This window comes from Orycteropus afer, unplaced genomic scaffold (genome assembly GCF_000298275.1).
Source record: "Orycteropus afer afer isolate SDZICR_OR568_19922 unplaced genomic scaffold, OryAfe1.0 scaffold00027, whole genome shotgun sequence".
In the NCBI taxonomy this organism is placed as follows: Eukaryota; Metazoa; Chordata; class Mammalia; order Tubulidentata; family Orycteropodidae; genus Orycteropus; species Orycteropus afer.
Genome location: NW_006921614.1, coordinates 12,933,805 through 12,947,594, shown reverse-complemented (window position 1 = coordinate 12,947,594; position 13,790 = coordinate 12,933,805). Strand labels below are relative to the sequence as shown.

Here is a 13,790-nt window from a genome sequence, read left to right as displayed (position 1 = left end):
TGTTGACTATTTCTCTTGCTTTTTCTAATTCAGTTGCTTTATTCTTCAGAGTATTTCTTTGTTCTTTTTTTTCTTTTTTGACATTTTCAGTTTCCTTTTTGAGTTTCTCATTTTTTTCCTCCCTATGTTTCCTGATCTCTGCTAGTTTGTTTTCTGCCTGCTATTTGCTTTCTTTAAGGAGCTCTCGTGGCACAGTGCATAGGGTATTTGACTGCTAACCAAAAGATTGGTGGTTCAAACCCACCAGCCACTCTGCAGAAGGAAGACTGGGCAATCTACTTCCGTAAAGATTTCCTGCCTCAGAAACTCAAAAGGGGTTGCTATGAGTTGGAATTGACTTGATGGCAGTGAGTTTGTTTATTTGTTGTTTGCTTTCTTTAAACATACTTAGCACTGTAGCCAGAAAATAATCAATTCTTTGTTTTAGTCTGGCCTCCATAGGAGAAATTTCCTGTTCTTCATCTCTTGCTTTTGATTGGTCCTTCTTTTATAATTTTCTGGGCTTTACTATTTTTTTTGTTGAACTTGGGCCATTTTATTATTACTATTATTATTATTACTTTAAATTTTGTATTCTGGTTTTTGTAGGGAAATTTTCTCATAAAGTGCCCTGGTGGTACAGTAGCCATGCTCCTTGGCTGCCGATTGAAAGACCAAGGCCCACACCCACCAGCTGCTCTGTGGGAGAAAGATGCAGCCATCTGCCTCTGCAAAGAATCATACCTAGGAACCCAACAGAGCAGCTTCACTCTTCTCCATAGGGTGGCTATGAGTCAGAATTGGCCCAGCAGCAGTGGGCTTAGTATCTTTTTCTGAAAACTTCTAGAGGGCACTCTTATCTTTAGGTTCTCTTCAGTGCTGATTCAGGTGTTCTGGATGCTTGTTCTCTGGAATTCAATATGCATGCAAGGAAGGGGAAGTTTAGCTGGTCGCAGACATTGATGTAAACAGTGGAGCTCTACTTTCCTTTGGTGAAGATGGGAAGTTCTATCTGTCTTTCCCTCACAGGTTCCCCAGCACTGGCTTTCCCACTGTGTCCTGATGTGGGCAGGGAGCCAGCTGTTTCCCTCTGCATCACCCATCTGTCTGAAGTATTCCCTCCAGCTTGCTGCCCTTACAGTTCCTCCTGGTCTTAATGTCCATTTGTCTTAGCCCTCAGTGATATTCAGCAGCACTTTCTCACAGTGCCACAGTCTCCCTTGTTGTTGTTGTGTGCCGTCGAGTCAGCCCCGACTCATAGCGACCCCTCCTTGGGTTTCTGAGGCAGTATCACTACAGAAGTAGATTGCACCATCTTCCTTCTGAGGAGTGGCTGGTGGGTTTGAACGGCCAGCCTTCTGGTTAGCAGTCAAGTGCCTTAGCCACTATGCTACCAGAGCTCCTAGTCTCCCTTAGCCTTTCCCAATTATGCAGCCCATAAACTCCTACAGCCAATTTGCACTGGCTTAAACAAATTAGGGTACAGTTTCCTCAGATTAGCTCCTTTTCTGTTTTCCCTGTTTGGAGCATGACAAGGCTCATCCAAAAATGGCTGTGATAAGAGAGCATTCTTGATGTTAACAGGTAGGTTCTTTCAGCCTCTGTGTTACCCTCACTCTTATCCCCTGTTTATGGACTTACCCAACTATCCAAAACCTTAGCTGCCCTGCAGACTTCTGAGATCTTAGTAGATGCTTTTTTTTCATTTGTTGTTCAGTGGGTCAGTTTTTAGGGGAGTAAATAGGAATGCCCATTCACTTTGCCATCTTGCTACATTTTCCAGAAGCCTTCCTCTGACACATTTGCATGTCATCCAGGAAGCAGCACTGAGTCCTAAGAGTCACCTCATCTGACTTCACCACCTGGATTTCTACCTCTTTTTGTGTTTATTTTCTCTTTCAGATTTTTGGGCCCACCCAGGAGACTGGCTGCCTCTGAAAGCCCAAGGCCACCAAACTGAATTCTCCTCTGCCTAAGATCAACAGTAAACCCTTCTCTTTGTAGTATTCAGAGAAAAAAAAAAAAAATCCATCTATCTAGAACATGTCAGGTAACTATTAGCTATAGAGGAGTCAAACTTTTATAAATGCAATTTTAATTAGAAATTGAATACATTGCTTGTTATATAAAATCCAAAAAGCATTGAAGTTTTGTGTGCAACATGGATCACTATCTGGAATTATTTTATTCTCCATTTTGGCTCTACTAGAATGTAAGTTCTTTGAAAGTGAGGACCATGCCCATTTTGCCCTACTACTACCCCTAGAATAATCCCTGGGACATAGTGGCTGCTCAGTTGGCTGAATGAGTCCTAAAAATAACCATGGTAAAAAAAAAATTTGGTATTATTCCATCTTCACTTTGGTCTGTGCTCATGATACACACACACATAATCACACACACAATTCTACAACTTGTTTTTTCCACCCAGCAATATAACATGGAAATGTACCCACTACTCACTTATCAACATGGTTAGCTCAAAAGAGTAATTACAGTTCCTTTTCTTTGTTTATTTGTTTTTTCTTTCTTTGGAGAGTACTTCTGCCCATCTATTTGATTAAGAATTAGTTTTACCCATGTATTTCTAATGGCTTCTTTACCACTGTCCCCTTTTCTTTTAATTGTTGTAAATATATATACTACAAAACATTTGCCAATTCACAGGTGCAATTCAGTGACATTGTTACATTCCTCATGTTCTGTAGCCATTATTTTCTCACAGCTTTTCATGTTGCTGTTAGGAAATAGGACTAACTTTTCTCCTATAAGAAAATTAAATCAGATCAGGCTTTTAAAGGATTTAATTGTTTATTTTTGAGGAGACATAATTTTGACCCATTTTATTTTTATGTATTAATTAACTCAAGTAATGATGAGCTGTGATATAACCAAATAAAAAGTACTCATTATTTAAAGCTGTCATCCATTAAATAGGTTGATTTTTCTTAGTTTCAGCCTCTGTGATGGATCAGAACACTGGATTTTCTTTTTAATCTCCACTGAATTTTGATAAAGAGGATTTGCTCAAGAGACATATTTACTTCTTTTGATCTAGGTAAGAAAGTGCTGATTGTCAATGCGCACCAAGTCCCCAGTTCTTTAGATGGATCCTTGAAGTCAGTGGCAGAGGATGAGCTGAGCAGGCAGGGCTGCATGGTTACAGTGTCTGATTTATATACCATGGACTTTGAGCCGAGGGCCACTGGTGAGTCATGTGATAAATACACTCTCTATTTATTTGTTTATTTTTAACACTTTTTTTTTTTTTTATTTTATAAAGCTTCCAAAAATGCAAATAGTTGCACGTGATATAAAATCCTCAGGTCAAAAGAATTTATGGTGCAGGTCTTCTTCCCACTCCATCCTTCTTGCCCCTGGTTTCTCTGCTCCCATGCTAACTACTGTTACCAGTTTTTTTCTATCTCATACCAGAAACAGTCTGCTACACAAGCAGTTAGGAGTGATTTTCCATTTCACTCCATTTACGAAAAAGTGGTAGTGAAGTTGGACCAAACGTGGGTCCCTGCCTCGTGTGCAGTCAGGCCAAAACAGTTTACACACAAAGTGATTAAGAGGAGAGAAAATTATTTATTGCAAAGCAGCATTGCAAGGAGACGGGGGCCAGTACCTAAATCTGACTCCCCGAATAGAGGTTAGGATGCAGTTTTTGTAAGTTTCAGGAGAAGGGTGTTATACATATTTATAAAAACTTCCAGAATTTGGGTGTGAATTAACTGAGTATTGGCCTAAGCTTCCTTCACCTCAGTTTAAAGGGACAGTCGATATTTAATGCAGTGTGCTTACACACAGGATGAGTCTAACTGGCTTCCTGTCATCAGCTGATTGGGGCTTGGACAGAGGGGAGAATGTCAGTTCCCAGCAACTTTGCTCCTATTTTTCTCACTGTGCATGTCTGCAGGCCTAGGTTAATTTTGGGTTGTCTCCTGAAGCACATTAACATACTTACCACCTGTTTCTAGGGGATAACATGGAGATAATTTGTAAATTGACCTTTCATTCCATTAAATTCTTAAGGAAATGAGTTATAATGTTTACTTACTTGTCTCTAACCAAGGTCCTAGCTGTCTTAACCAGGGTGGGCATGATAGTTGAGCTTTCATTCTATTCAGTTTTTAAGGAAATGACTTATCATATTTACTTAAGTGCCTTCAACCAGGGATGCAGGCTGAACTTTGACTCCACTTGGCTTCAATCCCTCCTTTAAGTGGTAACTGTTCCATATTCTTAGGGAACGGGGCATTGACTCATTCTAGCTACTTCCTGGTGACTGGGGACAAAGATGATGGAACTCAGAAATCCTTGGTTAGTAAGTCTCTTGTAGTTTAGACAGCTCTTGGAATTTTCTGGCCATAGTTGAGGGGGAAGAGACTACAGGTGCCTGTAGAGTAGCTTGTAATTTTGGGGGCTTGAAGACAGATAAGCAGTTAGGTAGACACTGAATACAACAACAAGTAAAGAGTGTTAATGATAATATAAGGAGTGTTATAACAAATAAGGATCTCAGCCACGCTGAACTGGGTAACCAAGAGGTGAGCCAAGAAAAGTCTACTCCAAAGGTGGGGGTTAAATTATGTCGTATAGTTTCCCTGTCCTGTTGCAATTTATGAATGGTGCAATGAATAGCCTCTTGATCTTCTTCTATCTCTTCTGATGCATTAACTAATGAGCAACAGGTGGCATTGATGTATATATATACCCCTCCGTGTGCTACTAACATAAGATGCAAGGCTGCTTGATTCCAAAGCACAACAGTCTGGATAGAGGTTATTTCAGTTTGGAATGCAGAAGTTATATCAGAAGTAGAGTTAGCTACTGACTCTAGACAAACAGAAACATTCTGAATGAATTGGTATAAAAGATGGAGGTCATCATAATTTTTCCCCACGCCCATCATGTTGTTGTTATGTGCCGTCGAGTTGTACCCAACCCATAGCGAACCCTCCTTGGATTTCCAAGGCAGTATCATTATGGAAGTAGATTGCCCAACCTTCCTTCTGAGGAGAAATTTTTTCGGCCTTTTCCCAAGCACTCCAAGTTAGATCAGGTGGGCTACGCCAGTGTTGGTAGCTAGGACAGGCAGAATGTAAAACTTCTTCTAATGGCAGGAAATGCATTCCCCTTGCCCAGATCCATCCTAGAGTGCAGGTGCCTTCATGATTAGCTGGCCAAGTTTTAAAGGCAGTATGCTCACATAACCAATATAATCCCAAATGATAACCCCAGATAGTGGAGGGAATAAGCAGTAGGGGGGAACTGAAAAATAGCCCTAGCAATGCTCTGATTAGTTAGAGTGATGCCTATCCTATTAGACATATTCCTAACCAGGGTGTCATGTTCTATAATGGCACTATTTTCATTAACCCAGTTATGGTTTGGCATATAAAAGGGCCAGGTCTGGTTACATTGTGCCCACTACCCTATGGAAGCTGTTGGCCTAGAAGGAGTCCAATGTATACATAAAGTGGCCAAAGTTTGAGACCTTAATACATCATATTTTACCACAGAGGAACTTTTGTTAGAATTGATTATATTGGCTCCTTCATCTCCAGCCCAGTATTCTAAATATAAGGGGACAGGATGATAGGTAAACCCTGTGCTCCATGTGAAAGAGAGTGGGCACACACCCAACAATTATTAGCCTAAGGTGTGTGGTTTAGTAGGATTTGTTGTTTTGTGAGAGTGTTAGACTTCCATCCTCCTTCAGAAGGGGGTAGGGATACAACAATCATTGAGCTGATCAAAATTACATTCGTTGTCTTAACCTAGAATGGGTTTTCTTTTAAACAAAACCTTAAGTTCCTCGATGGATTCACAAGTATATTCCACTGCAGGTTGCTGGGGCATGCAATATTCAGTTGGTCAGGTTCCTTCGAGTCTCCCTGTCCCACAAGGCTACTCCCTGTAGAATAAAATTTAATTATAGGTCAAGGAGAATCTTCAGTGTAGTCTGGTACTATTCTCAATTGGGTGTGATGTATCCAAGGGTGGACTCCCTTCAGTTTGGTTAAAGAATGTGTTGTCAGCAATACTTCATAAGGCCCAGTCCTTTTGCCTGGAGCTGGCTCTGGGGAGTCCAGTCATTCCACTCCTTCAGCAGGACCCAATTGCCTGGACAGAAGCTATGAAGGGGAGTATCTGTAGGATACAACAACCTGCTGGAAGCAAACTGGTTAATAATCTTTAATGTTGCAGACAAAGTTTGCACATGTTTTAAAATATCCAATTCTTTAACAATTTTAAGGTCCCCTTTTCCTGCATAACTAGGGTGCCACACTCTAGAAAATAGTCTCCCATATAAGATTTCATATTAAGCCTGCTTCTGGGGAAAACTGGACCCACAACAGGGTAAGAGGTAAAAGCTTTATCCAAGGTAAGTTGGTCTGTCGGCACATCTTAGCCAGTGTCTTCTTAAGAGTATAGTTCATCTTCTCAGTCTTCTCTGTCAATTGGGGTCTCCACAGGGAGTGTGACTTCCACTTAATGCCTAATAGTTCTGTTACTTGTTGGACTATTTGGAATATAAATGCTTCCCCATTATCATTTTGAATTGAGACTGGCAACTCAAATTGGGGGATAATTTCCCTTAGTAGGACTTTACTCACTTCTGTTGCTTTTTCCACGTGGCAGGGAAAGGCTTCCACCCATCTAGTGAAAGTGTCCACGAATATTAGGTACTTGATTTTTCTGGGGGCTGTAGGCATAATGGTAAAGTCTACCTGACAGTCTTCACATGGGCCTAGGCCTCTTGCTTGAACTTCTTTTACTACTGGAGGTGGGCTGCACTTTGGATTGTTCTTGGCATAGATCAAGCAGCCTTGTGTTACCTGCTGGATGGTTTTGTACAGTTCTGGTCCTGCAATAAGTTTACTTAGCCAAGCATACAGGGCATCTCTCCCATAATGGGTGCTGGCTGTTGTTGTTGTTGTTGTTCTGTGCCATTGAGTCAGACTTCAGTCATAGCAACCCTTCCTTGGGTTTCCAAGGCAGTATCACTATGGAGTCCAACCTTCCTTCTGAGGAGTGACTGGTGGGTTTGAACCGCCAGCCTTCTGGTTAGCAGTCAAGTGCCTTAGGCACATGCTGCCAGAACTCCTTGGGTGCTGGTATGAGCTGCTAAAACAACATCATACATGAGGTGTGCAGGAATTAAGACTAATCCTTGTTCATTGTGGATCCACTTATTTTTAGTTTGGTCTTGTTTAAAACCCCATTTTCTGCTTGAGTTAAATCATCTTCTGAATACCCAGGATCTAAGTCACTAAGGTCTAGATCAGGAATTAGGGCCACCACCAATGTTATAAGAGTTTTGGTTTTGGCTGTGTGTTTGGCAGCAGTATCTGCCAGGTGTCTACCTTTAGCTATTAAGGAATCTCCTTTCTGATGTCCTGGGCAGTGCATTACTGCCATTTCCATAGGCTGGTTGACTGCTTCTAATAATTTGAGTGTTTCTCTGCATATTTAATTTCTTTTCCTCCTGAATTCAATAGGCCTCACTCTATCCATATGGAACCATAGCATGAAGTATAGAAAAAGAGTAACACAAATCCATAAATATGTTCACCCATTGTCTTGTACTTATTTGTAGGGCTCAGGTGAGAGCAATTAATTCTACCTTTTGTGTTGAAGTTCCTGGGTGCAGCACCTTGGCCTCCTTAGTCTCACATAATTACTACAACATATCCTGCCTTGTGGATGCCACTTTCTACAAAGCTACTTCCATCAACAAACAGTTCCAAGTATGGATTGTCTAATGGTTGATTACTTAGGTTGGGATGACTGGAGTAGACTTCCTCAGTCACCTCTAGGGAGTCATGTTCTGGTCCCTCATTCTCTGTGGTTGGGAGCAAATGTGGCTGGGTTAAGGGTAGACACTGCTTTCAGGGTGACATTGGGGTTGTCAAGTAAGGTTGCCTGATACTTTCCAAGCTGGCCTGCTGTTAACCAGAGTCCTCCCTTTTGCTCTAACACAGAGAGTACATACTGAAGAGTTAGGACAGTAGTGGGTTGGCCCAGAGTAAACTTCTCAGCCTCACTCAGTAAGCCACAGGTTGCAGCCACAGCTCTCATGCAAGTGGGCTATCCTTGGGCCACGGGGTCAAGTTGTTTAGAGAAGTAGGCTATAGGTCACCTCCATGTGCCCAGGTTTTGAGTGAGGACTCCTAGTGCCACTCCCTGTCTCTCATGCATGAATAGTTCAAATGGTTTTTGAGTGTCATAGAGCCTGTGATAGTTAAGTTTTTGTGTCAGCTTGGCTAGGCCTGGTTGAGTGGCTGGGCAGCTGGATGTAGTATTCCCCATGATGAGACTGGTAATCAACTCCATGGTGGAATCTACTGTGAGCAGCTGAGTAGCTGCCTTTGGGTATGTGGTCTGCTTCCTGTATATAAGCAGAAACTTTAGGAATGGTCTCTAGCCTTTGGCACACTTGGACCCTACATGTAGTCATGTCATTGCTCAGCAGCCTGCTATGTTCTGCTGACCTTGGGACTTACAATGGACTTAAGTTAATGGCCTGCCTTGTGGTTTGGTAACATCGGGACTGTGCCTTTTTACTTGTCAACCTTGGGGTTTCTCAGCCTCAGCAGCCAGCAGCTGTCTGAGTGAAGAAACGCCTCTAGATCCAGTGCGCCAGGAGCAGGAGGCAGAACTGGACCCCAAGGTTGAGGAGCTTTCACCCAGCCCCTAGAGCCTGGCACTTTGAACTTGGACTTAAAGCCTCCAAATTGTAAGCATAAACTCCTGCTTGTTAAGATCATCCCATTTGTGGTATATATTCTTGTCAGAGTGGCACTAGGTAACAAGAACAGAGCCCTAGGGCCGGTGAAGATCCCAATTTAACTTTGATTTGTTCAAAGGCTCACTGGCACTCAGGAGTCCAGTCTAAGGGGTCAGAGTCTTTCCCTTGAACTGCCTGGTAAAGAGGCTTGGCAATAAGTTCAAAGTTGGGTATCCAAATTCAGCAAAATCTCACCATATCAAGTAACCCATGGAGTTGACATTTAACAGTTGGAATTGCAACTCGTGTTATTGCCTCTTGCCATTCTGGCAGCAAGTCTCTTTGGCCCTGTGACAGTTCAAATCCTGAATATTTCACCTTTTGAACAGAGATCTGGGCCTTTTTCTTTAAAACTTTATATCTTCCTTTTGCCAAGAAATTAAGTACATTTGCAGTATTCTCATTGGACAGTTGTTTAGAGGGACTAGCTATTAAAATATCATCCACATATTGAAGCATTGTCCCTTGTGGCAACTGTAAGTCCCTCAGATCCCTTCTCAGGCCTTCCCCAATGGCATATATATAATTTTTCAACCCTGGGGAAGGACAGTCCAACAGAACTGACAGTCCCTGTCTTAGGGTCTTCAAAAGGGAATGTAGAAGAAGGCATCCTTCAAATCTGAAACTGTGAACCAAGTCTAGTCTCCTGGTAGTGTGGTGAGCAGAGTATATTGATTGAGGATCACCAGAGGAATATCCTCCACCACCTGGTTTATTGGTATTAGGTCCTGCACAAACCAGTACCCTCCCATGCCTGATTTCTTCACAGGAAGTATTAAAAAAAAAAAGGCAAACCATTGCTGTGGAGTTGGATCCCACCCATAGTGACCCTTCCTTGGGTTTCCAAGGAAGTATCACTATGGTAGTAGATTGCCCAATCTTCCTCCCAGGGAGTGGTTGGTGGGTTTGAACTGCCAGCCTTCTGGTTAGCAGTCGAGTGCCTTAGGCACTATGCTACCAGAGCTCCCACAGGAAGTATAGGGGTATTATATAGTTATTGGCATGGTAGAATCAGTCCATGTGCCGGACATGTCTCAATTAAGGGTTTTATTCCCCCTTTAGCCTCCTTCTTCAGGGGATACTGCTTGAAATTGGTAGGTTTGCAGTTGGTTTTCAGTCCTAACTTGACAGGTGTCACAGTGACCGCTCTGCCTCAAACTCTTGTAGCCCACACCTCTGGGTTCACTCGCTGTAAAATTTCTTCAGGTACTGTCTTGGGATCAGCAGTAGGTTACTGTAGGAGGGCCACTTACAGGGCCCATGCCTGGTTGGGATTAACATCCACTTGGAGCTTGTGAGCTGAGAAAGTTACCTGAGCATTTAACTTGGTTAGCAAGTCTCATCCCAACAGAGGAACAGGGCATTCAGGCACGTATAAAAAACCATGAGTTAATACAGTACTCCCCACCTGGCATTCAAGAGTTTGAAGAAAATTTTTACATGTAATTTTTCCTGAAACTCCAGTAATGTTTGTAGTCTTGTGGGACAGAGGGGCCTTGGGGACATTTAGGACTGAGTATGTTGCCCCTGTGTCCAGCAAAAATTCAGTGGGCTGTTTTCCCACAGTCATTGCTACCCAGGGCTCTTTGTGGGAGATAGGAATTTGCCAGTCTGCAATGGAACCCCTGGGTTCCATCATTCTTGATTGCTGTCAGCTGTGCTTACCATCTGCTGGGCCCCATTTGGTTGGTTTTGGAGGGCTTGTTCTGGGCATTCTCTCTTCTAGTGCCCATCCTTCCTGCAGTAAGCACACTGTTGAGGCCCCAACTTTGTTGTTTGGCCTCCTTGAGGAGAAGCTTGATTTGCTCTGTTTTGATTTGTTGGGGGCCCATGGGAACTTACCTGGTAGGATTGACTTCATGGCAGGCCTCCCAGGGCAGCAGCCAGCAGGGCAGCCTGTTGCTTCATGTCTCTTTGCTTCTGCTTCTCCAGCTCCTGGTCTCAGTTATTATAGATCTTGAAAGCAACCTCTACAAGTTGAGAAGTGTTCATACCCAGTCCCCCTTCTAATTTTTGGAGTTTGCACCATATATTGGGATGCTCTGGCTTATAAAATTTAAGCTGACCTTACGAGTGTTCTGGGGGTCATCTGGGTTGGTGTCAGTATGTTGGCAGTAGGCCTCCTACACCCATTCAAGGAAAGCAAAGGGATTTTCCTTGGGGCCTTGTTGTACTTGCTGAACTTTGCAAGCATTAATCTGCTTTTGGGCCCCCTTATGAAGCCCTACAATAATGCATTCTTTCATATCAGCTGACTTAGCTTGGTCCCCTGGGTCATTTGGATCCCATTCTGGATCTGTTTCTGGCACTGCCTGATGGCTGGTGCCCCTGACTAGGTTTTCAGGCTGGAGGTCGTGAAGTCTGATGGCTTCCTCTTTAGCTTTTTCTAATACCATCCATCTCTCTTCAGGGGTGAGCAAGGTAGTTAATAACATATTAATATCAGCCCAACTGGGATGATGAACTGAAAATATGGAGGTGATTAAAGTCTCCATCCACTTTGGATTCTCCCTGTAAGTGGGCATTGTATTTTTTAAGTCAGCCGTGGTGAATGGGACATGAATCCAAATGAAACCTCCAGGATTTACTTGATAATCTAAGGCAGGTGGAACCTGCCGTAACAGGTATTTCCCTGATGGGCCTGGATTAGACCCCTGGCCAAACTGTACACTGCTCTGAGTATGTACTGGGGAGACCATTTCCTGAGAGGCACCCACTTCCTGAGGGACATATGGGGTGCTATCAGGTAAAGAGGGATATAATACCACTGGAGTTTTAGGAGGTTCTGAATTAAAACTTCCCTAGGTTTAGATGGTGGAGTTGTAGGTGAGTTGTCTCTTGACTCTGGGAAGTATGGGGGAAGGGCATATGGGGGAGGAATGGAGTCAAGGTAAGGGTCTTCAGAGTTCCTGAAGGACACCGTTAAAATCCACTTTCCCTTTAGGCTGTACAACCATCACCCTGCACTGTTTCTGTAAACCCTTATTTTGAAAAAGGGCCATGAACAGTTCCATGTAAAGCAGTTCTTCCCACTTTTGTTCCTTTTTGCAAAACGAATCTAACTGCATAATAATATCATAGTTCAGACTCCCATTCTCTGGCCATCTATCCCCAGACTCAAGCCAATATTGGGGCCAGACAGTGTTACAGAAAAATATCATTTTTTTTCCTTTTTATAGGCTCCAAGCCAAAATGAGCCCAGCTTTTCAGGATACAGCCAAGGTGGCTGCATTCCAATATAGAACTTTGGTTACCCATTTTCCAGTCACACCTGGCATTCACTCTCACTTGAAACTTTTGCGCTGGTGCTGTGCACCCGCACTCTCACCCACACACAAAATCAAACTAGAGCCAGACCAGATCAAAGTAAAGGATCCCTAAGAAACACATGGGCTATCTTGATTAAAACTTCACTTCTCACCCACACAAAAACCAAACCAGAAAACTAGACCAGACGAGAGTATAAAATCCTTAAGAGACACCTGGGCTGCAGAGATGTCTTTGCCAAGGCTTCAAATGTCCCAGTCAGTTCCCCTTTCATTCTTTAAAGAATTCAGCTTATACTCACCCAGGAGACATCTTCAAACCCAGAATAATTTTCACTTCTCTCAAGAAAACAAATGTGCCTGTGGCCGAGGATGCTACAGATGGTCACAGGCTCAGCACCCCTTACATACCTTCAGACAAAGCAGTGTCTGAGTGCACACAAGAGTCTATCAGGGGTCCATCCATTTCCACCATCCGAGAGTCCTCAAGCCCTGGCCAGAGGCTCAGGGAACATCGGTCCCAACTGGGTCGCCAATTGAAGTCAGACCAAACGTAGGTCCCCACCCAGTGCACAATCAGGCCAAAACAGTTTACACACTGAGTAATTAAGAGGAGAGAAAATTATTTATTGCAAAACAGCATTGCAAGGAGACAGGGGTCAGTACCCAAATCTGATTCCCTGAATGGAGGTTGGGATACAGTTTTTGTAAGTTTCAGGAAAGGTGGGTTATACATAATCGTAAAAACTTCAGGAATTTGGGCATGGATTAACTGAGGATTGGCTGAAGCTTCCTTCTCCTTGGTTTAAAGGGACACTCGAATTTTAATGCAGTGTGCTTGTGCACCAGATCAGTCACACCGGCTTCCTGTCATCAGCTGATTGGGGCTTGGACAGGAGGGGAGAATATCAGTTCCCAGCAACTTTGTTCTTGTTTGTCTCACTGCGCATGTCCACGGGCCAAGGTTAATTTTCAGGTTGTCTCCTGAAACACATTAACATACTTATCACCTGTTTCTAGGGGATAACATGGAGAGAATGTGTAAATTGACCTTTCATTCCATTAAATTCTTAAGGAACTGAGTTATCGTGTTTACTCATTTGTCTCCAACCAAGGTCCTATCTGCCTTAACCAGGGTGGGGGTGATAGTTGAGCTTTCATTCTATTCAGTTCTTAAGGCACTGAGTTATCATATTTACTTATCTGCCTTCAACCGGGGATGCAGGCTGGATTGGCTCCACTTGGCTTCAGTAGCATGTCATATACATTGTTATGCAACCTTGCTTTCTTTTTTATTGGTGCAAAATTGTCCATTGTGTGGAGATGACATAGTTTAGGGGCCTAAAGGGCATTTTAGGTTGTTTCTGATCCTATGCTGCAATGAATAATCATGAACATTTCTATTTTCCTATGTAAGCCAGTATATCTGGAAGTAGAATTGCTGGTTAAAGGGAATGTGCAGTTTTAATTTGCATAGATATAAAATTGTTTGCAATGAATGTTGTACCAGTTTACACTCCCATCAAGAATGTCTGAAAGTGTTTATTTCCTCACATAATCACCAACAGTGGCACCAGTTTTCTTTTCTCTCTCTCTCTTTTAATGTATTTTGTTGTTGTTGTTGTCATTATGTGCCGTCAAGTCGGCCCGACTCATAGCGACCCCTCCTTGGGTTTCCGAGGCAGTATCACTACGGAAGTAGGATTGCCCAACCTTCCTTCCGAGGAGTGGCTGGTGGGTTTGAA

General features: G+C 43.0%; 1 protein-coding gene across 1 annotated transcript in view; it reads left to right on the top strand.

Annotated features, from left to right (window-relative positions):
• The first annotated feature begins 2,022 nt into the window (after positions 1-2,022).
• Positions 2,023-13,790, top strand: part of LOC103192411 (ribosyldihydronicotinamide dehydrogenase [quinone]-like) — a 30,968-nt gene continuing 19,200 nt past the window's right edge. The window contains exons 1-3 of the mRNA XM_007935389.1: positions 2,023-2,029; positions 3,038-3,191; positions 11,505-11,515. Coding sequence (XP_007933580.1) covers positions 2,023-2,029; positions 3,038-3,191; positions 11,505-11,515 — 172 coding nt within the window. The remainder of the gene's footprint in view (positions 2,030-3,037; positions 3,192-11,504; positions 11,516-13,790) is intronic.